Source organism: Corylus avellana, chromosome ca3 (genome assembly GCF_901000735.1).
Source record: "Corylus avellana chromosome ca3, CavTom2PMs-1.0".
Taxonomy (NCBI): domain Eukaryota; kingdom Viridiplantae; phylum Streptophyta; class Magnoliopsida; order Fagales; family Betulaceae; genus Corylus; species Corylus avellana.
Window position 1 is genome coordinate 34391222 of NC_081543.1, and position 24643 is coordinate 34415864.

The following is a 24643-nucleotide window of genomic DNA, read 5'->3' on the forward strand; positions in this document are numbered from 1 at the left end:
TCGCTTGGCAATATGAAACAACTCTTAGGTTCGATTAAGATGTCTTCTTCTTGTTATTCTTTTTTTTAAAAAAAGGTTTCTTCTAAACAAAAAAACAAAAAATATATTCAGAGAGAGAGAGAGAGTTTGACCCGTTTACCTGCAAGTTGGGAGTTGAGAATTCAGAGCATCAAATGGATCAAACACCTATCACATTTAATTTCTAGGATAATGATCTTACTTACTCCGCAAGTAACGTGAGAGATGAAATTTAACTATTTAAATAAATTTTAAGCAGTTTTTTCACTTATTCGGACAAGTGAAACACGTTATGTAAGAGATTTTATATGAGATTTAGCTAGAAAGATAAATGATTTTTATGTAAAATTTCTCATATTATCTGTCTAAATTACTAGTAATTTGATCAGATAAATAATTGTTGTAGATTTTAGTCCCAGTTTATGATCCCTAGTTTTCAAAGCCATCATGCCCATCACCCTTAATTTGAAGGAGTTGGGTGGGTTTTGAACGGTCCATTCGCATACTCAGACAGGTGAAACAAATAATGTGAAAGATTTTATATAAGATCTATTTATCCAGATTAGTAACCGGACAAATAAATAAATTTCATATTATATAAGATCTATCTCTCACATTATCAATCTAAATTACTAACAATTCAAACAAATAATTGCCGTGAATCTCAGTCTCAATTTCTAATCCCCAGTTGTCAAAGCCATCATGCCCATCACCCTTAAAAGACTTCAAAAAAAGTCACTTTAATTTGTAGAAGTTGGGTGGGTTTTGATTACTTTCTTGGTTCAAAACTTCAAACTCTTGGATCAATTTGTGTGATGACACTCGTGATAATTACTTTAAAAAAAAAGAAAAAGAAAAAAGACAAAGACAGCTATAGTGTCAGCATGTTCTGAGAAGTGTTGATGAAGGTTGTAATATGGAGGTGAGTGGTCCCCCAACCTTCCATTCCCAATGTCCCTATTTGAAGCGACCTAGTCCAACAGGATAAAATTGAAATTACAATTATTTATATTTATTATTTCACCATGTTATTATTATTATTAAATTATTCACCCCCCTTCTATATTATTGGCCACCGGCATATTCGAATCCGCCGCTTTTTTTTTGGTGGGTGGGTGGGGTGGGGGGGTGGGGTGGGTGGGCAAGATTTTCTGACCAAATCTCTGACTTGTTTCTGTATTGCCCATGTTTATTAATTATGTCTCTAGAGTTTTAAGTTAATTTAATTAGTTAATATTAATATTAACTCTAAATTTATAGCATAAATACACTACTAAAATGTTTAGCTTTTACAACGTAATGTTTAGCTTCATGGCCTTTGGGTCGAATAATGTTTTCCCATTTAAAAAATCGAAGTGTTTCTTTTTTCATCATAATGCCTTTTGTCATAAAAGAATAATCTTAATTTGCTTGTTGAATTTTTTATTTATTTGAAAAGTTACGTTAAAAGTTTGAAATGTTCTTCTTTTCGCTTAAAATTTATGTATTTGATAACTGAGTCGTTATCGAGGAACATAGTTTAATTTCTTGAAAGAGAAATGTGAGAAGTCTCAATTAATTTTTGGATTTTTTTTTTAAACGAAAAATGCTATAAACTACAATTTTATCTCACAATACTAACGAGGCAAAACCAATCAAGAATCAACACTTGATTTTTTTTTTTAAAAAAAATAATAATAGTAAAAAATGGATCCAAAGATTAATTAGGACCGTAACACTAGCATTATAAGATAATTTTAAAACAAAATGCAATTTTTAGCATTATTCTTCTTAAAAACTAGGGATAAGTTCACTTAGGACTCTTAAAGTACAACGTGTTTTGAAAAAACTTCCTCAAATTTCAAAAATTCTCAATTTCACCCCCCCTCAAAAAAAAAAAAAAAAACTTTTAATTTGATGCTATTGACCTCCCTCCATCAATTTTTGCTATTATACCCTAATGAAAACCACTAAAAATACCAAACTACCCTTCAATTTTAGTTTTTTTAGTTTTTTTTTTAATTAGAAATTAAGGGTAAATTTTGAATTATATAAAAGTTTTAGGGGGTATAAAGGTCATTTCATCACTTTTAATGTCCAAAAATTGACGGAGTAGGATAGATCCGTAAATTGCATTAAATTGAAAGTTCGGAGAATGAAATTGATCGAGAAGTTTTGAAATTTGGAACAAATTGTGTGATAGTTCAAGGTCTTTTGTGAAATTTTCCCTAAAACCTATATTTGTATGAAAATATGATTGAAGCCTTTTTTCTATCACCCCCAATAAATATTAAAACATGAAAAAAGAAATAAAAAAAATAAGTGATAGTGCAAGCAGGACTGATGTCATTGTGATAGTTACTGCCGTCTACTAAGTTAATGGGTAAAAAAAAAAAGGGTAGGTCAAACTATGTCTATGTCACTAATATAACTAATTAATTTTTATACTCTAATAAGTACTACTAATACGACTTTTTCCATTATTTATAATAAAAATTCACAGCCCAAGAAATATAAATGCATCAGGATTGAAAGGTACAAATTGAACATGTTAAAAAGGACGCAAATTCAACAGTTCAAGGTTTGACTAAATCAGTCATTAAGTATATTATAGATAATGTTTAGCTTGAGGAAATTTCAAATTGTATCTATAATGTTTTAATCAGAGAGCAAACAGCCTCCGGTTGATTTGTTAATTATCAATGAAAAATATATTTATATATATATATATATATATATAAAAAAAAAAAAAATAAAAAAAAAAAAAGGTTACAAATACTTAAGAGTATTAGTAGTAGTTTTTTTTTTTTTTTTTCCTTAAATCTAGAGAATGAAGTTACTTTTTGTTTCCCTGTTCAAACAAACTTCACAATAGTTTTCTGTATCCATTCCTTATACCATTTAAATATTATTTTAAATAAATGCTAAAAAAAAAAAAAGAGAGAGAGAGAGAAAATAGAAAGTTATTTAAATATTTGTTCAAATAAATGTTAGGGGAAAGTGAAATGAAATATTTTTTTAATTAAAATAATAGTAAGAGAAGCAAAAGTGCTACCGTAGGTCTAGGAAACGCCGATTGAGTTGGTTACAGAAGGCTTTTTTAAGAGTTTTCCATACATTTAGGGTAAAGAATGTGATTTAGAGAGTATACTACTAGTGCTCTAAGCCACATTCTCAACCATGTAAACCGTCGGGCCAATAGTGTGGCACATCAATTAGCCAAGTTTGCAATAGCTGTACTTGATGAACAATTTTGAATAAGGGGTTACCACCCAAGTATTCATGAAATTGTACTGGCTGACCAAGTTTTTGATTAAGCAATGAAATATCTTTTTCCATAAAAAAGAAAAAAAGAAGCAACTTTCTCGACCAAAAGGATTCTCTCCATTTCAAAGATCCCATTCCTTTCTCAAAAGGGACCGTAAGTTTATAAATGTTTGAATCCATTTAAAGACACTTTTTTAAATGACGTAATTTTTCAATAAATTGGGTATTTCTCCCTTAACACGTGAAAAACACATTTATTTTTAATAGTAAGTGCTTCTTATATGCTCAAAAAATACATGACACTTTTAGAGGCTGAATTGGAAGAATTCTACAACCCAGTTTAGAAAATTTATATCCCTTTCTCACCATGTGAAATGATTAAATTTCCCTTTTATGTGAAAATAGAGTCTAAAAATAACTAATCAACCCCATTGGCAAATACCCCTAATGTGAATTTTCAAAATCAAGAGATAGAATATATATATATATATATAAAATAAGCATGTTTTTCATTGTCAAGGACAAAATGAAAATCTAAGAAAGTGCAATTTATCTTATATATTTTTAAAGGGTCAGATTAGAAAGGTTTGTTTTCCCACCTCTAACCCTAGCCGTTGAAATATTCTCACAAAGATTGTATTTGTATTTTCAGGACAAAAGTAAATGTGTGGGGAGCAAATTTAAGTGATGGGTGAAACGCACACCTTGACAGTGGTTTCTACTTTGAAACAAGCAATTTAGTTGCACGCATGCCTAAAAGCATACTACAATTTTTCTTCCTTTTTTCTTGTCTCTAATCTTTCCCAATTGGAAATTTGCCCTTCTTTGGGGGATATACCCTATGATTGTTGAGAGCCACCAAGGAAACAAAGGATACTATTGCATTGACTATCTCTCTCTCTCTCTCTCTCTAAGGTCTTGTGAACCTAGAAGGGCATCAAGTCAAGGGTCTTCATCCTTTCTCTATCAGAATGATTGAATCCATAAAACACTCAACCACCAAAGTATAAAGACACTTTCATTGGACTCTTTTTGCAAAAAAAAAAAAAAAAAACCCTTTTGATGATATATTTATGATGAAAAGTAATAATTTTATTTGGGGGGTATATTTTGGAGGGATTGTCATTTTGTAATCATGTTCGTCTGAAAAAATTTCAGGCAAAAACAACAATGATCCTCCATATTAAGTTCCCCCTTCATGATAAAGTTTGTGTTGGGGGATATTTGACATATTGAAAAATATTATAATAAGACGATAATATAACATGCTAAGAAGATATTAACCACTAGTTATATTGAACGAAATCTATATTAATTTTGTAGGCTATCTTGTGTGGACTATGTGCGTTTTATCCTTTCCATACGCCATTTTCCTTGTTCAAACCGTGAAAAACGACTCATCATACATTTCGTTCGCACCGTTCACACTTCAACTGCAAAAGAATCACTATTACCTACTATGCCTCATATCGTCACTGATTTTGATATCACTTATTAAAGAGGTTGACACCTAAAAGAATCTTCTGGTATTGTTGGCTGGGACCCCGTTTAATCCAAAACTTGAAGTCTATGAATTTAGACTTACGTTTATGATATCTTTTCAATGTAAAACTTATTTTTTTTTTTTTAGTCACGTTTATAATATGTTGTGTCATAAAGGATTAACCCTAAAAGTAGTCTATCAAACTTGAATTTATTGTATTGAATTTGTCAAACTGACTCGTTTCTTTATGATATCTTCACGCAGTGTGTGTGATATAAAGGAGGAAGATTGGGTAAGTGAACAACTAAACACCTTCAACTGACAAGATTTGAGATTATAACTACAAATAATAATAATAATAATAATAATAAAGACAAGATTTGAGATTATAGATGATAAACCTAGGAAAATTTTATATTTAGCTGATTGATTACCAAATGAGCCTAACTGTCTCAAACCCTAACAATAAAGAATGAAAACAGCTTAATTCTTTTGAATTTTTATCGCTTTTTAATCATCCTATTATAGTTTAATAAAAACTCTCAATTTAATGTATTAAACTTAAAAAAAAAATTCAATTTCACCCCCTGGTTAGGATTTGGGATTAAATCAAACGGAAAATACCTCTATAAAATTACCTTAATTAATTTTATTTTTTTTTAAATAGTGGTATTTTGAGAATTTTCAAGGCCTTTGTTGGGATTTTTTTGACATTACAAAGTTTTTAAAATTAAACATACTAAATTGAGATTTTTTTAACAGTATAAGATGATTGTAAAAACGATAAAAATTTAAGGAGTCGAGTTAAAGTGAAGTTTTCCCGTCAAGAAAGTTTAGAGACTAAGAAATGAATGACCCTAGCTAGCTCCAACTAATAGAATAAAAACTATCCAAAAGGACTAGACCGAAGATATAAAAAGGCAAATGATGAGGATTTTCAAAGAAAATTCATCCCATTATCTTTCTTTACAATCGAATTATCCAATTACCAGCACTGTAAAAACACGAAAATTAGGGTTTAAAATTCTAAATTCTTCCATTAATTAAACATGTCCTTATATATATAATATAATTAATTAATTAGACCTAATTAAAGCTAAGTTGAAATTAATTATGATTTTCTTAGTAGAAGAGGGTGTATTAGGAATAAATTATATAATAGTGGCAGGTATTGTAGATATAACATGTGCCTACCATTACCATTTAGCTTGGACCGGCTGTGACGGGTGAGACAATAAGACCAAGTTTGGCGGACCCTACAAAGTCAGCAAAAATCGAAGTAAGATTCTACACAAATTGTCACCATCCCCACACCATCAAACCTACCAAAATGCCACCTCATTATTGCATTTCTTTATTTAGGCTCTAGTCAAGCCGGCCACCTTGCGACTAATTATCGTTGTTGTTGTTGTTGTTATTATTATCTAACTCCCTAGCTATGCTACTCCGTCGACTTATATAGTGTCGACCAATTGACACGAAATGGTATACCCCATGTCATTGGAATTTAAGCCTTTTTTTTTTTTTTGAAGACCGAGGAGCACATAATAACTGATCCAATCTCATTAGGGTTTTTATTGATGTTTTAGTAGACTTAAGTTAGGTGATGACTTAGTCAGACTTGAGGAAGCAGCATTTCTTATGCAGCTCTGCATAGTCACATTCAAATAAAATAGCCACAATAAGACTTATGGGTCTGACCTTTTGATTGGGGTACATAATTAATAAGTGAACATATATATATGGGGGAGCTTTTTCTTTTTCTTTTTCTTTTTGGTTTCTCATCAAAGTTAAAGTTTGTGGGGGAGAGATTAATGTAACTTTTATTGGTCCACTAGCAAGCTGAACTTTAGAGAATTCAATACATTAAGGCATAATATTGCATGGTGCCAGAAGCTTATTAGTGCAAATTCGTGTAGTAGCCCCCATTCCAAGGGCCATGAGAGTTTCATGTCACTTAAAAGCAATTCACGACTCCATGTTTAAGCTCTTTTTGGTATTAAAATAAAAGGTCCATTATATATCTAACATAGATTAAAATAAACATATGGCCCTATCATTGGCCTTTTGGATTAGGGTTAGTGCTGTAAAAAAAATAAATTGTAATTTTTTTTAACAATTTAAATTTAATTATTATTTATTATTATTATTTTTTTTTTTTTTTGTGGTTATGGTTGATATGAAAATGACTACTCTTAAGATTCAAAGCAAACAATTAATATACTTGATAGCTCAAGACTTTTATGTAGCACCATGTAGTGGTCTCGGGAGAATCATTGCTCATAAGGTCTTTGAAAAATTAGTTTGGTCACTCCTATCTTTCTTTTTTTAATTTTTTTTTTTTTTTTTATAATAATATTTTGACACTTTCTTTCTTTCTTTTTGCTTTCTCGAGATCCAATAAATAGTGGGGGAAAAAGAAAAGGAAAAAGAGGTATGGAAAAGAAAAACCATGAAGTCCAATCTCCAAGATTCTGTGTAATTGCATGGTTATACGACGCTTGTCTGAGGTAAGAAGAAAAAGATAAAAACTCTGCACGCGAGTATAGAGCGACTTAGCATCTGTCTGTGATTGCATTTGAGAGATTTAAAATTATTTTTAATACAAAAAAAGTTTGATTAAAGAAAAAAGTATTCGTTTGGTAAAAAAAATTAAAGCGTTTTTAAGAATTCAAAAAGCCTAAAAATGGTCAAAACGCACTTTTGGTAAAAGTTTAAAAATAAAGCTTTTACCCAAAAGCATTTTTTTGACTTAAAAGCTCTATTTATCAAACGCAATTCCAAATAAGTTGTTAGGGTCAGTTTGGGTGTGTGTGTTTGAAGGATTTAAAAGTGCATTTAACACTTAAAAAGTTTATTTTAAAAGAAAAAAAAAAAGTATTCGTTTAGTAAAAAAAATAATTGAAAGTGCTTTTAAGGGTTCAAAAAGCTTAAACATGGTCAAAACGTTTTTTTACCAAAACTTTCATTTTTAAGCTTTTGTCAAAAAACCCTTTTTGACTTAAAAATTCTATTTTTCAAAAGCAATCTTAAAAACATTAATAAAGATTGCTCCTCGGTGCTTCTATGTTTCACCGTCTAAGATGTTTTGAGTCGGTCTACTTTATTATTGTACAATTATTTTTGAGTTTTTTGTTTTTTGTTTTTTTTTTTTTTTAGCTTTTTAAAAGTTGTGAAAGAAAATATATATAATCAATAGACAAATAAATATAAAGGGAAATGAATGAAATAGTCACACAAAATTATGTAACTAGGCTTATAACTTATGTCTACAAAATAAAGATTAAAGAGCTACATTTTTGCTTTAATTTAGTAATGTTTACAATACAAGAGGTTGTTATTTATAGGAGAATTAAGATAGATGATAATAATGCAAATAAATCGAATAGTCTGATCAACTGTAAACTGTAGATATGTAATAGTCTTTAACTGTAGATATGTGATAATCTTCAATTCTAGATAGACTCTAACTGATAGTCTTCAACTCTTATCAACTCCATAATATACTCTAACGCTCACTATAAGTCATTACAATCAGTTTCAAAAGCAGCGAGTAAAAATTTAATTACCGAAAGGAAAAGGAAAAAAAGAAGAAAGAAAAACCAGCTCTAGTCATTCTCATGCAATAGTAGGTAGCTTCAATGTTCCATAATGAGAAAATCACACGTAAGACATTAGTGTGCTCATTGCTACCCATCCTTTTTCACAAAACCTACTCATTTCCCACTTGGATTTTCCTATTTTGCTTGTCCTTTTAGGCCGTTTTCAACTTATAATTCCCTACCACAAATTATTATGCTGGTTGAATATTACTACTTGGGACCAGAACTTTCGTAATATGTTCCTTCTTTCTGCCCCCATAACATAAAAAATAATAATAATAATAATAATAATAATAATAAAAAAAAACAGAAAATATAATGTCGATCAGTTTAGACTTATGATACACACAATTTAATGATTTACGAAAAATACTAGTTACATCTGCGTTATCACCTCAAAATGACTAGTCAATTTGGAGCTTCCCTAGAATTTATTATAAAGCTCAATTTCATTATAGATAATGTGAGATTTAGCACCCATAAGTCATGATTATCTTTATATACCACACACTCTATATGAACTACTTATCATATTTCCAATATGGGACCGAAGTATTAATTACACACGATATTAGACTAACTTCAAACATTTCTCCTTCCATCAATTATACACAGAATTTCCAATTTGTACAAGGTTGATGGAGTGTGTTAGGGACTCCACAACCCAAACCATAATGATTATGGTCATGACACATTGCAATTCCTTTTGGAACAGCCAATGTGTGTTATGGGCATTTTCCCTTTTTTTTTTTTTCTTTTTTCTTTTTTTTTTATCCTCTTTTCTCAATGTAAATTAGAATTTGATTCTCCTTGCTTTATTACTTTTCTGTATTTAATTGTGATTCAAATTAAGAGTCACTCAATATGTAATGTTGTGGATGAAGAACAAAATATTAAGAAATGAATTAATTAGAGAATGAGAATTAGAATTAGAATCTGATCACCATTGTTGCTGGCTGGCCGGTATTACACACTCGTTTGGAACCGAACTTATTCACCTACAAATGATTGCCATTAAAAAAATACTAATTATCTTTCTAATGGCAGATTACAATAGGCCACTTTGTATTAATCATACTTTCTTCCTATAGCATTTCATGATATCTTTTGAATTCTTCTAACTCAAGGGGATGATGTTATAAATTTACTTTAATATCCAAAAAGAAGATCTTTTTTAAAAAAAAAAAAAAAAAAAAAAAAAAAAATTGCTTGTATTATTATTATATCTTTAACATGGCTCTATTACCTCTCTTTTTTATTTTATTATATAGATCAACAAGAAAAGAAAGATACAGCTGGGAAATAAAGAATTGAAGCAACAACAAAAACAGGAAACAAGATCAGATCGATCAACAAGAGAAAGAATATTACAAGGAAATAAAGAAAACAACAATAAATAAAGGCCAAAAGGCAAATAAGCATTGTCCTTAATAAGATCCAAGGTAGATCCATCCTATAGGCCAAAGGAGGATCCAATCATCTAAGTGTAAGAGCAAACCAGTCGGAATGCTGCCTGTAGCATTGGTTGTAGCCGCCTATGGAGTAACGCTGTGAGTGCGAAAGAAGGCAAAGATAGTTGGAAATAAAACCACGGACAATTGTGTACTAGATGTCCCTTAATGAGTTTCTCTCATACAACTCGAATAACGTAGTACTAAAGATCAATCTTTTATTTTTATTTTTTATCATGTCGATTTATTAAATAATATTACTCACTTAAATGAATAAAATAAAAAAGAGGGGGACGGAAAATAGCAATGAAAAGCAAATGAAAGATGCATTAGATGCATAGATTTGACCAATTTAAATCATAAATCTAGAGTCTAGACTTTATAAATGCTGTGGTAAAGCTTCTAAATGGAGGCACACCCCCTCAACCACATAAGACTTTGATTTGCACGTGGAAAACACGCGCCATAAATGTGCAATCTATGAGTGGATGGGGGGTTATGATGATGATCACAAAAAATACTTTTTCCATTCTCCAATCCCATCACAGAAAGACACACAAAGAAAGACACAAACACACATACACAAGAAGAGTCTCTGCAGTCAGGGCTCTGAAGTCAATGCCACTTCTCTCATCATATAATAGAAAACATAGAGAGACAGATTTGATAAAATTCCACACTGGTGGTGGCACAGATGCTGATGGCCCCCAAAATTCCTATTTCAACCAATGCCCTTTTTTTTTTTTTTTTCTTCTCATCAATTTCCCAAAACCGTTGGCAAATTTTCTCTCTGCCCAATCAGCCCCAACACCCACCTAAAAAGACAATATGCAATTTTCATGCCCGAGAGAGACCCTATGGTCTCTAAAGACACACATTAAAAATAAATAATTAAAAGAAAGAAAAAAGAAATAAAAGAGAGAGAGAAGCAGAACAAAACAAAAACAGAGCAAATAAGCAAACCCCTCTCCCCATCAAACCTTGTTTTTCACTCTTTCATCCCTTCTTCTCCACCCAAATCACACCCATCTCTTCTTTCTTTCTTTTTTTCTCTTTCTCGGTGGTTTTGGAGACGGACCCATCAATGGAAAGTTGCTCGAAACCCCAAGAAAGAGAGAACCCATCTCCCATCAACTCCCCGACCAGCAATGTCACCAACAGCGTCTGCAGCAGCAACAGCAATGGCCTCCAAAATCCACATAAACCCATCCCCAGATCTGCTGACTCCAACCCCTACCCGACAACCTTTGTCCAAGCGGACACCTCCACCTTCAAACACGTTGTCCAAATGCTCACCGGCTCATCGGAGACCGCCAAGCAATCGTCAAAACCCAACCAAGATCCGCCGCCCAAGAACCATAGCATACCGCCGATGAGGACTGCACCGAAGAGGCAGCAAGGGGGTTTCAAGCTGTACGAGCGGAGGAACAACCTCAAGAACAGCCTCATGATCAACACCTTGATTCCTAACTTCGCTCACAATAATCCCGGATTCTCCCCCCGCAAGGCGCCGGAGATCCTCTCGCCGAGCCTGCTCGACTTCCCTTCTCTCGCTCTTAGCCCTGTCACCCCATTGAACGGAGAAGACCCTTTTGACAAATCCTCCTCGCCCTCGCTGGGGAGCTCCTCGGAGGAAGACAAAGCCATCGCCGAGAAAAAGTTTTACTTCCATCCTTCCCCAAGAACCACCACCCCGAGAGACTCCGAGCCGCAGCTTTTGCCTTTGTTTCCGGTGACGTCGCCGAGAGTTTCAGGCTCTTCTTCCTGAATGAGAGATCTTGTATGAAACCACTATCATCTTGCTTCTTTTTAATTGTACAATTTAATCTCCCTGTCCCTTCCATAGAATGTTAAAGGTCTTTGTTTCACTCTTTTTTCAAATTTTTATGGCTTTATTTTCATGATTATTCACAACCCCATCAAGCTGAGATAGATTTTGTTCAGGTCGTTTGCCCTTTTTCTGGTTTTCTTTCCTTTTTCTCTCATTATACTATATATATTTTCTTTTTCCTATATAAATATATGTTGTTTGGGTTTATTTGGTTCAATGACTTCAATCAATATTTGTGTGGAGACTGGAGAGGGAGAATAGTAATCATAAGAAAACAATTGGAAATTCTAGAGAAAGTTTATTGGCAAAGCATTCGATTTCTCATTCTCAGTATTTACTGCAAAGTTTGGCCTACTTCACTTGGAGTCAACTTGTGAACCTTTCTGGGTCCCCTTGGCCCTTCCTTCCTTACTCAATACCCTTTTAGAAAAAGACTCTTCTTTTTTTTTTTTTTACAAATAAATTGATTTTCACTGTTACATTGTTGTTGCTGATGACTTGATCATGACATATGAGTTTTTCAATTCTTGGATTTATCATAAATTAGGAATGTTATTTTAAATGGTGATAAATACTGATATGACAAATTGGATCTCATTTATTTGGTTTGAAAACCATATTTTAAATATTTTAAATACTCTCTATAAATAAGATCCTAATCCTTTTAGAGTTTTCCAAAGAAAAACTCAACGTTTGAAAATGACCTATATCCAAAACTGTTTACGTGGACTCAAATTCAACACGAGAATAAAATAAAATACCTATGGCTTTTGTTTTTTTGAAAAAGGAAAAATCAAATCATCTTTTGTGAAATAAGGAATGATAACAAAGTGAGTAATGCTAGGTACTATCCTTTTATCTTTCTAAAATTCTCCTAAAGCTGATGTGGCTTTCAAAATCACCATTGGATCAAAATTTAAGTATAATTCATCTAAAATTTAATGGTGATTTTAAAAGTCACATCAGCATTAGGAGAATTTTAGGATGATAGAAAGATGATACCTAGTATTACTCTAACAGAATCAAGAGAATAGAAAAGTAAGAGTTTAAAGGTTTAGAGTTTGGTTGGAATTGGATTGAGAGATACATAAGTATTTTTTAAAGATATTTATTTATAAATAAATTATTATTATTATTATTATTATTATTATTATTATTATTATGTCTATAATTAAAGAAATAGAATTAATATTAGAGAAAGTTTGAGTTCAAATTATAAAATTTTAGTGTAATATGTCATACAAAACATCAAGTTGATTTTAATTTAAAGAGAAAATTGTTAAATTGAACCCTCTTATTTGACCTTGTAACAAATAAATCGTTGTGGTTTGAAAATGAATTTATGTGATATGCCTATGTAACAAAATGATCATTTTGTGACGATGCTCTTATAAAATTACAATTTTATCCTCAAACAAAAAATTATACAAAACTAAACTAAAAAAATGATTCCGGAGTGGCCCAAAGGGATAGCTGATTACTCTCAAAACTGACTAATAGAGATGGTCGAATCACCCTATATAGTGGTTCGGCCACCCTTAAAATTGACTATTGATGTGGCTGAACCACCTTCAAGAGTTATAACTTATAAGAGTAGTTCAACAAACCCGCAAAATTGGCCAAGGGATGGTCGAATACCCCAAGTTTGATGGAGGTGGTTCGGCCATTCTAAAACCTTCTTTTTTTTTTTTCTTTTTTAAAATTATTACTTAAGGATAAATTTATAATTTCATAAAAACTTTGTAAAAAGAAAAATAGTACAAAGAATGGTAGATTTCTTTATAAGCTCATTTAGAAACTATAGAAATTTTTGTTGTTATAAGGTAAAACTACATGGACCAATTTAATAAATTTTTCTTACTTTAATTATTATTACCTTTTTTAGAAAGAAAGAAAAAAAAAAGGCCCCTCTTAATTTAGTTATTCCTGGAAATTCCCTTTGCATTTAATTTAACCAGCCATTTGTACAAAGGAAATCGTGACGTGGCCTGTATTTACTCACAGGAGACCAGCTTGCTCAAGTAAATGGGAACACATTAAAAGGTTAAGACAGAAGAAGGAGAAAGTGGAGTTATGATGATGATTGATGAAGAAGAAAAGAAGTGCACAGTAAATGACCTAATTAGCCAAAGCTGAGAAATTGTGAAGAACTTTATTTTTCTTTTTATAAAATCTCATTTAATAATTACTCGTTATATATGGACAGGATCTAACACTTGGTGGGGGCCCAAAGAAAGTTCCCAGATATTTTTTTAGTATGTTTATACAGTTTTAGGTAAAATGCTTGGTACTTGTTTACTTGGGATTAATGCTTTGTAAACATTCAATCTTGGAATATTGTGGTTTAATTTATTTCGTGATATTATATGAAAAATTTAATAGAATGTTTGAAACTCACTGTTTGCTGCTACTTACTTTTAGTACAAAAACTTGGACCAAACTTCTTAATCATGTACCTATACTATAATTTAATTCACTATTTTCAATTGAAGCGGTTTGATGCAGGGCTGATAATTTGTGTTTTGTGTGTTGGGTTTGAATTGTATCGAAGTTTGTGTATAAAATTATATAGGACAATCATAATCTGGCCAATTTAACCAGCTGATTTCGTATTAAGTTGGCGAGTTGTGTAAAAAATTGCTAACTCTTATATAGTGCGTCGGGTTTGAATCGTGTCAAATAATGAGTATAAACTACTGGTCAACCCTAATTCGAACCATTTAATTAAAACAGATCACGCTTCTCAACTCTAACCTGCTAATTTTGTGTTGGTTTTTGACAAGTTACAAGTTCGCGAATCATGTAAAAAACTATCCGTCCTAGTTTGATAGTTTTAGATAAAAAGTTGAGATAACAATTAATGTTGGGAAACTTTAGTAATCTCTCTTCCAATGGAATTTGGTAGGACCTTTTTGAAATGGGGTGAATCATGAATGTACTAATTTAATTTAATTTAATTTAATTTAATTAAATTAATTAATTAATTAATTATTTTCTGGTTAGTTTTCGCCCTTTATTCTTATGTTTGATGGAAATTAACCGTAAATGGATTTTAATGATTTATCTAGAATTCAAATACATAGTTGTTATTTCAATTTAGCATTTTCAGGTCCATCAATTGAATATTCCAACCTCAATCAATAAAGCTCAAATCTTTTTCTGTTTGCAGTAAACAATAGGATTTAAAATAATCATGTCTTTGATAGTATTCTCACTAAGATAAATCTTTTCAATATATATATATATTTTTGCCAATATTTTTGTCACTAAGATAAATCTCTTCAAAAAGAAAATATGATTTAAAATTAAAAATTGGGGCAAAGCATTGAGGAGAGCAGAACACAAATTGCATTATTATTTTTTTATATATATAAAAAAGAAAAAAAAGTGAAAGCTTGGTATATATGTATGTACTTATTCATAGTAATTGTCACATTTCATATGATTATAGAAGAACATGTCTGGTTTCAGATTTCCGAGAAAGATTTGATTGTCTTGAACCCATGATTCTTAGGAAGGGGAGCATTCCCTGGCCGGATGGAAACTATCACCTCCAAACCTGCACATGGATTAGGGTTCAAACAATTTTCAAATTTGGACCCCACCAAAAACACTTCTCAACTTTTTATGACATCAAAAGCTTTTCAAATCAAAGCACAAAAAACACTTTTTCAAAATACATAAACAAACATAACCTATAAGATTTTTCACAAATAGCTCATTACCTGCCGCCTTTGCAGCTTCAGCTTCTTGATAAACATCAGTTACAAATAAAATCTCTGATGGCTTATCAACCCCGAGAGATTCTGTGATTTCAACATAACTGCGCGTTTCTCTTTTATTCCTGAGAGAGATGAAGAAAGACGAGTCGAAAGAGACACTCCTGAGCACTAAATAAAGAGAAGCATTATGGAACTTCCAAAACTTACCCCACTCTGGTGTCAAAAAATCCAGACAAATATTTTCTTAGATCCCCGTAGCTTGTATTTCCAAATAGAAGCCTTTGTGCCAACCGGCTACCACTAGAGTAAATATATACCTGTTGCACAAGATAGAAACATAAGCTTTCAAAGAAAAATGTATGAATCATTAACAGAAAAAATCAGATGCATTCAAGGAATTACATCTAATTGTTTCAGCAACAATGATCTTTTGCTCAATAAGGGTCTGTTTGAGATTGCGTTTGAATGGCCTAAAAGTACTTTTAATACTTAAAAAGTCAATTTAAAGAAAAAAAATACTCGTTTGGTAAAAAAATTAAAAGCGTTTTTAATGGTCCAAAAAGCCTAAAAATTGTCAAAATGCACTTTTGGCAAAAGCTTAAAAATGAAGCTTTTGCCCAAAAGTTCTTTTTGACTTAAAAGCTCTATTTCTCAACGCAATTCCAAACATGCTCTAAATACTATTTTCCTACAGGATTCTAAGTTCGACCCTAAAGCGACACTTATTCATGGAAAGGTAGCATCTCTACAGCCCTTGGATGGGAGGGGATGGGGTTGCTAAGGTTATTAGCATTTCATAATCATAAATAAAGTATTAGATGCAACAGAAAACTGGATAATTAAATGGAAAATGAATGATAGCCTTGACTTGAATTTGTAGATATTCGGAGTCACATGACATATCATTGGCTGGCTTCTAAAATGACTTTCCCTCTCCAAGGAGAAGCAATCACACCAGAAATAGGATTATCGTAATGGGTATAGTCCACTCCACTTCAAAGTGTTTTCAGTCCTTTCATAGGCACCCAGTTGAGTGATCATACTTACAAAGTAACGGAGGTCAGATTATATCAATAACTTGCATTTATGGTTTCTCTCTCGCATGTTTGTATAACAAGTTTGTTCAATGTCTATTTCTTTGGTGTGTATGTGTAACAGTTGGAATACAATTAGACATATAGACGAAAATGTTCCATTACAAAGAAAGACAGCTTTAAAACACATAAAATAAGAAACGACAATAAAACAGAAGTTTTTAACTCGAACCATAAATTCAGAGACAGGGAGGGGAGGAGGGAAAAATGGCGGGGGAGAGAAGGAATGTAAGACCTTTATGCCTAAAGCATGCCACTTCTCAAAAGCTTCTGGTACATCCTCAAAAACTTCTCCCTCCAATTCATTATTCTCAAATCCAGTTTGCCATATATGACCCTGCAAAGTTAAACGTCACCTATAACCACAAGATGGGCTACATTCAATCATATTTCTACTATCCAGTTTTGCTTACTTGTAATTGTTTTAAGGCAGTGATCTTCCTATCAGCTCTTATCATTGCTTCCACATTAGCAACCAAAGCAGCAATCACCTCCTCTTTCCCTGCATTATCAGGGGGAATGGGCACAGCACCCACGACACCTTGTTCCAGGTCATCCTCAACCTGCATTTAGAATGTTGATTAATTAGCAGTTCATGGAATAGATTTTCGAGCAGTCATTCAGTCAATTCAGATTTATTTGATTGCAACATACGGATTGAAATCCCAAAAATTTAACTTGAACGCAACTACTTGATGAACTACTAGTCTGAGATGACCAACTCTCCCTCAAACGTTTCTGAAGTTCTAAGTTGCAATAGTGACAATAAAGTGAATCTACAGCACGTGTAACATGCCTGCTAATGTTATGGACTTTGGTTTAGATTTGTGTTCACTTCCATCTTAAAGCGTCCCACAGCACACTCATGTCTGTCATGTTATACAGGCAAAGCCAAAAATCTAGGTAACAAAAGCATAAAAATTTCAATAGCAATTCCTTCATGAACTACACAATGTTATGTTGGCAGGACAAGGGGTAAGGGCAATTCTCATTCAACCAACAATTCCATGATTGAATTGATGTTGAAGGGGCAAAATGATCTCCAAAATATTGGGTATCAGTCTTTAATAAATTGGGTTTAAAAAAAAAATGGTAAGTGCCAAAGTTAATAAATACCCAATTCTCACATAACCAAAAGGTATAACATTCTGGTCATGTACCTAGCATACACTCTACCAATCCAGATAAGCACTTCAAAAGGGTTTCTCTCTAGATCTCTTCGAAGAACAGTCTTCATCATGGAAAGGAAGGCAATGATCTAAGAAATAGTAATTTTCCTTCCAAGTAAGGAAGTCTTAGTTAGATTTAAACAGTAATAGTTAATGCAACCTGAAGAATTATACCCAAATTCTTTTTTTTCTATTAGTAATGTTGTATATATCCAAATTCTTACTATCGGTTATCTGATAGAATTAGGTACATCACCTTGTTCTGTACTGTCCATCTAGGCTTTACATAAGTTGATGTTAGTTGCTATTACAACAAACAGCAACACATAAAGGCGATAGGGATTGAATCGTTTGAGAGACATGTTTGCAGCTTCTCATTGCATGTAGAAGGAAAAGAGCATGCATATTTTTTGGACTGCAGGAAGGCACTCGCAGAAAAAGTCTTGAATAATACACGTAGGACTCCACTCCAATGGTTTTCTTCTTATCCCCGACCAGGTTGTCATCATCTATCTCAAATTAGTCCTTTTTGCATCTCATAGTTACTAGAAAATCAAAGAGGAAAGTGCCATGCCAAAAAATATAGACAGCAGTCACTTTTTGAAATCTTGAAGATATATGCAGCCTTTAGGCAACAAGTCGCAGGCATGCATTTGAGGCTGTCCCATATATCAATCCATATTTTCATGCCACTAGCATCCCCAGTCTAAATGCCAAAGTTCATGCAAAGTATTACACAAGCACCATTATCAAATCAAAACATCTGAAGAAAAATCTTACTTGGATACGCAGCAACTTAATATCATCTTGAGTTTCTGCAGTGTCATATGTTGCAGATAGATGCCTCCCAACATTGTCACGGGCATATGGAAAGAGAACCTCAGAAACGAATGATATGGGAGTTGTAGTCCCTTCAATGTCGAGAACAATGCACCGCTGTAACCCAGATAGAAAATAATAATAATTATTACAATTATAATGTTGATAATATAAATCAGAAAAAAAAAAATCAAAAAATAAAAAATAAAAATAACAGGAAAGAATATCAATAATGGTTCTAGAATCCCAAGATTTCCAATAAAAGGAAGAACATTTCATAAACTCACTCGCAATGGCTCATGTTCATGAATTGCATCCGCCTTTGCCTTCACAGACATATTTACATTACCACCACTGCCTAAAACTCCTTTAAACTTCTGAATGGGACCATGATTTGGAGTAGACCAGTCCAGCCCCAGTTGATGAAGCTTGATGGCAGCATCAAAGAGATAATGATAACATTCAGCCTGAAAGGAAAGTCACCAGTTGAATAGTGCATATAAAATGAACTCCAAGGGCTATAAAAAAAGTTCCACCTTCTTGATAGGAGCATCATTTCATTAGAGAAAGTCAACCATAGAGAAAGAAGATGATGTGAGGAAAACTGCATCCTAGAAATTCGTACACATGCTGCCGGGTTCATGTGGTTTTTAACAATAGGTAATAGTTGCGGATGACATTTCGAAAACACTGACCCCACACAAAACTAAGAAGTCCAGCATTGATTGCCCAAGCTAAACTAAATAGAAGAACTTAGTTCCAGCTACACTTGAGTAACTTAGTTATACATAACAATGAAGTGCGAGATATAATGTATAACATTCTGTATTTGACTGCCAAACTGAAAAGACATTTATGATCAAGATCTGGAAAAATTAGAAACCCTCCAAGGAACATTTTGTTTTAAGCAATTTCATGCATCATTCGCTACTCTGATCATAATATCACATGAGGTTGTAGATGCATGCTACGTAGCATCAATCATTACAATTGGATTTTATTTTTTTTTCTTTCATGTATCAATCATTGAATGTCCACAACAAGAGTTCTAGTCATAAGTGCACATAGGGCAGGTGCTAAGGATAATTTAATGCTGACCTCCAAGTTTTTTCCAATTAAAACAAACAAATTAGAAGCATTTTTTAATAAAGCAATCAAATCACTAGTTGTCTCAAAAACTAAGCTGATAGGAATGATGAATTTAAATATTTTGATTAATATTCTAACAAAAGCAATGGGGGAAATACAATCTCCAAACTTTGTCTAAAATACCCTGTTTGAACTCAAGCTATCTTGTATTGGTTGTCTCCTAGTTTGATTTCATACAATCATTCAGCACAATTTGCCGATTTGATTCACATCTTCCACAGATAACACAAACCTGAGTTTTTGCGCTGATCCATGAGTCTCCCCATATGTATATGCCATGGTTACGAACAAGAACAGCTGTTGTTTTTGGGTAGGCTTCAATCTATAATAGAAGAAGGCAAGTTTAATTAGTCTAAATCAATATAGAAATCTCAGTATAGCATAGTAACAATTAAGAAGGTTACGAGAGTAAACATCCATCAAGAAAGATAATCAATTGCTTACAAAAAAGAAAGAAAGATAATCAAATGACATCATGTAGGAAAGAAGTTATACCTTTCCCATATATGAACTTATGCACTCACATGCTTGAATTATAGTGTTCTAGTGCATAGGAAACTTTTTTTTTCACAAAGCAGAATGTGCCGTCCATAAATTGACATAAAAAGGCAATAAAATCATCATGCACGGTGAATTGTATAACAAAACATACAGCTTTAGCAAGAGATTCTGTGAGCTCGAATTCATAAGCAGTGTTCTCTATTATCGGGACCACAAGTTCATCATAATAACCATGCCCTTGGATTCCTTTTATCATTTCCATGTGAGTGATCTGCAAATTTTCCAACGAGCACAACCAAATCAAGAAAAAGAAATATGTACAGGCAACCAAAACCTGTAGTCAAGAGTGGTTGTATATGATAGAAAGGGTAACCGCCTTAGAGAAATAGCAAACAGGTAAAGAAAAAAAAAAGTTTTATCCCGCTTACATACGCCAATAGTCAAAAACTTACTCGAAATTCTTTTGATAATGGTTCTAGCATTGTTACAAGACAAGATTCAATTCCATGACTGTGGATAACAGCTCCAGCATTACGCATCTCATATGTCTGGAAAAAGGGAAAGGTATCAAGGTGACAATTGTAACTTTATGAAAGAATATCACTAAACCAAAAGAAAAGAAAAAACATTAGAAATCAGCTTAACAAAGATCTAATTACTCGTGATAATTCCATTTATGTTCTCTCTATGATTGGACTTCAACAACATGTAGTTCTTCCATCTCAAATTTTTGTAAGTTTTTGGAACACATGAATTTTAGATGTTAGCTTTTCTTTTAGTGTATTTCTCTTGTATACCTCCCATGTACTAGGGCTGCGCACCCTTTATTGCACTTTTCTTTTTAACGAATTTTTTACTCATTAAGAACAAATGGCTCTTCTTTTTTCTTTTTTCTTTTTTGTCTTTTTTTCATATTCTGCTAGCAACCTAGTTATAATTTGGAATTAAATTTTTTAATGATGCTCCTGGTTGCTGACCAGATATTGGAAAGGGTAAAAAATCGCAAATTTTAATCTCAGGTTTGTCAATACTAAGAACTGAAGAGGACTGTATACATTACTATGCAAAGCCTTCCACAAGCATTTGGCTAAGTTGTTATGCATTTATTTATTTTATTTTTTCATTTATTTGGTAGGAAGCCTAACCATCAAAAGAAAACATAATATTTTAATTTCCATTCTCTTTTCTTTTCCTTCATTTTTTCCCGGAAACAATAGAAATGTTAACTAAAAATGCTGAAAACCACAATAACCACCATAACAATCAAGAGTCAAAAGCACCAAGCCCCATATGCAGAAACAAAGTTAGTACGTCAATCTAATAGAGAACATAGCAATCGAAATAGCTTCTTATCCTAAACATATTTAACAAATATGTGTGAGCTCAACTTTGATATTCAAACTACACAACACAGAACCCATCTGGATTCACATTGCATTCAGAATAACGAGGTCTCCTGATTGATTAATTGATGTCCAACCAAACCGAGTCTCACAATTAGCTAATAGTTAATTATTTAAGAAGCACAAATGATTGATACCTTCAAGAAAAGAGGACCACAATCAGAACATTTAGGAGGCTTGTGTGGATAAGGCTTAGGAGATGGCACCGACAAGAAAGACCCATCTGGAGATAACACATACATATCCTCTGGCACCATTCTCTCCTTCTGAACACCTATTCATAGTACAAAACGCACAAATTATTGATCCCATATGATCAATACACAAAAATTCAAATACTCATGGAAAGATGCAGCGAACACAATTGACCCCAATTATATACCCAGAGCTCAAAAATATCACAATAGGAATCACAACACAGACAATTGAGCAGAATACATCATGTCCAGGAATCAACTAGCACGTAAGAACGCACAAACACAAAAATGAGCACAAATAACAAACACCCAGAAATCAAACAACACAGAAGAACAGACACACAAAAAAGACACATATGAACATGTACAATAATACATTCCTAGAGTAGAAATGACCCAAAGACAGAGATACACAGACACACACAATCGAGAATCAATAACGTATATCAAGAAAGCCAAAAAAAAAACTCAAAAGAACAAAATTTACACATAACCGAGCATAAACTACGAATACCCAGAAATCAAACAGCCAGAAGAACACGTGCGTACAAAGCCTGAACAACATATTCCCAGAAAATCAAGCAAACAAAATTGAAACAAAGACACACTTGCGCAAGAATACAGATTAACCGGAAACCAAACAAACCAAAAAGGAGCAAGCACCTGAGGGGGACATGAGGATGAGCTGGTTGGGCTTAGGGATGGAGTCGTCATGGACCTTGATGGTGATGCTGCCACCAGTCCCCGATACCCATCCAAGATTGTAGAACTGGCGGCAGAGGTCCGAGATCAAAACCCTCGTGTCCTTCACTGCCTTGCTCTCCAGGTAGGCCTGCGGTGCCGTGCCCACCTTCATCCCGTTCACTGAGACTGCTGGCACTGCCGCCATTGGATTCTAGAGACAGAAACAGAGCACCAGTGACTTCCAAAATAGAGGGGAAGAAGAGAGCGTGCGTGTATTTAGCTTACAATGTAGGCTGTATTCGGCTTGTGAGAAAGAGACAGATATTGGGTGTGAGATTTTGGGAGCTACATATGCAAGAATCTTTGTTAGAGCAGGTGATTGTATTACTGATTGGTGACTAAAATGTGGGTAAAGGGGAAAATAGTTCTAGTTTTAACTATTAGCACGTGTTACGCTGTACTTGTGTGCATTTTAGGATCTCATACGAGAAACTGAGGGAGATGGGGATAATGCCTAGAAGATTCCATTTATACGAGAACATCAACCTCTAAATTGTCTGTATCACCATGACGAAGTTGTCTATAACAATCACACCCATGGTACTGCATTATGTTTTCATGTTCAACAATTTTAATATGGGCTGCTCATTTTATGTGAATGGCCTTTATTCTGATGTCTTCTTGCACTACCAATCTTTCACCATACCATTCTTGAGGGTGGCAGGTCACATTTTTGGATGCTTTGAGGTAATCGAACCACTCTACTAGTCATAAAAATGATGGTTTGACGACACCCAATTGGCCTTTAGGGGTGGCCAAACCACCCATTTTTGGCCATTGGGATAATTTAACTACTTTCGAATAGCTTTTAGGGGTGAAGAAACCATTTCTACCACCTTAAGGGGTAGTACGGTCATCGCCAACTAGTCATTGAAAATAGTCCAATCACCCTTATGAGCCATCAGGGTTATTCAGTCACCCCTATAGGAATAAATTTGCAGGATTTTCAATACAAACTTGCTAATACTTCATAAATGAGAATAAATTAGAAAGGGTTTGCGAAGTAGGCAAATTAGGTAGTTACTTAAGGCCTACAGTGGAATATAGCCCTTAAATAATAGTAGTATTGGTAAAAAAAAAAAAAAATAGGGACAGTTTTGGAAAAAATATCCTCAAGCCCATTTAAAATAGTGCAAAGTGTCTATAAACATTTAAAACGTTAGTCTATGTTATAAACTGCTATTAATGATGTTAAGAATTTAATGTGTGTTTTAAATGTTTATAGACACTTTGCACTATTTTAAATAGATTGGAGAATATTTCCTCTAAACTGATTTGGAGAAAATTTATGTCCAAAAAACAAATGATTAATCTAAAAAAGTGATATAGGTTAGTGAGAAAACAATTAAGGCTCATTCCATATAAAAAAGAAAAGAGCTCCTACTATTATATTCATCCTTAAAACATCCATTTTGCAGCTTCCAATAAAACTTTGACATCTCACTTGAACACACAAAAATACAATAAGACTAAAACACATTTATATCTCCTTCTAGCCCACCAATCACTAAACCACTTCATCCTTCCAACCAAACGCAGCCGTCGAAATCCATAGAGTCACCGCAGGAGAAAGAGGGGTAGATGCCGCGACCTAGCGTGGGTCAACAGACCCATGCGGGTCTGGCCAGGTTGGGTCACGACCTAACCCAGCCGTGGGTCAGGCTGTGAACCACGGCTGGGTTTGGCTGCTGACCCAACGTGGGTCAGTTAGACCCAGCCGTGGGTCTGGCCATGACCCACGGCTGGGTCTGCCCATCTAGCCGTGGATTCCGGCTGTGCCTCTATATTCCGACAACGGCATTTGGCTGGAGGGGGTGGAGTGGTTCATGGGTTAGAAGAGGGTGTAATCTGGTGTTTTTTAGTTTTAGTGTATTTTGGTGTTTGGAGTGAGGTGTCAAATTGTTTTTGAATGCTACAAAAATAGGGTTTTAAGGTTGGGCTTGATAGAAGGTTTTCTCAAAACAGAACTCAAATTATGATATACAACTTTTTTTGGTTGTTGTGTCTATACAAGACGAGGAAGGAGGAAAATTTGAACTAGCAACCTCTGTTTCATGAGGCGTGGCCCTAGCGAATTGAACCATATACAACCATTTAAAAAAAAAACACATACAAAGAAACAAAATCATAGTGTATTATCTCTCCCAAAAAATTAGCCAATGTCCAATATGCCTCTTTTCTCTTTATACTTATATAAATATTGGTTTCCCGTAC

General features: G+C 33.4%; 2 protein-coding genes across 2 annotated transcripts; one reads left to right on the forward strand and one right to left on the reverse strand.

The window, feature by feature from the left end:
- The first annotated feature begins 10725 nt into the window (after positions 1-10725).
- LOC132175300 (VQ motif-containing protein 4-like) lies at positions 10726-11668 on the forward strand. The gene has a single exon (XM_059587189.1). The coding sequence runs from the start codon at positions 10885-10887 to the stop codon at positions 11566-11568; it is 684 nt and encodes a 227-aa protein (XP_059443172.1). The 5' UTR covers positions 10726-10884; the 3' UTR covers positions 11569-11668.
- A 3288-nt stretch (positions 11669-14956) lies between these two features.
- On the reverse strand, positions 14957-22782 carry LOC132176156 (probable bifunctional methylthioribulose-1-phosphate dehydratase/enolase-phosphatase E1). Its single transcript, XM_059588284.1, has 12 exons — positions 22349-22782; positions 21626-21762; positions 20538-20633; positions 20237-20356; positions 19817-19906; positions 18723-18902; positions 18397-18552; positions 16861-17010; positions 16683-16784; positions 15561-15670; positions 15357-15475; positions 14957-15190 (listed from the first exon to the last, which is right to left on the reverse strand). The coding sequence occupies exons 1-12, from the start codon at positions 22572-22574 to the stop codon at positions 15099-15101; spliced, it is 1578 nt and encodes a 525-aa protein (XP_059444267.1). The 5' UTR covers positions 22575-22782; the 3' UTR covers positions 14957-15098.
- Positions 22783-24643: the final 1861 nt, after the last annotated feature.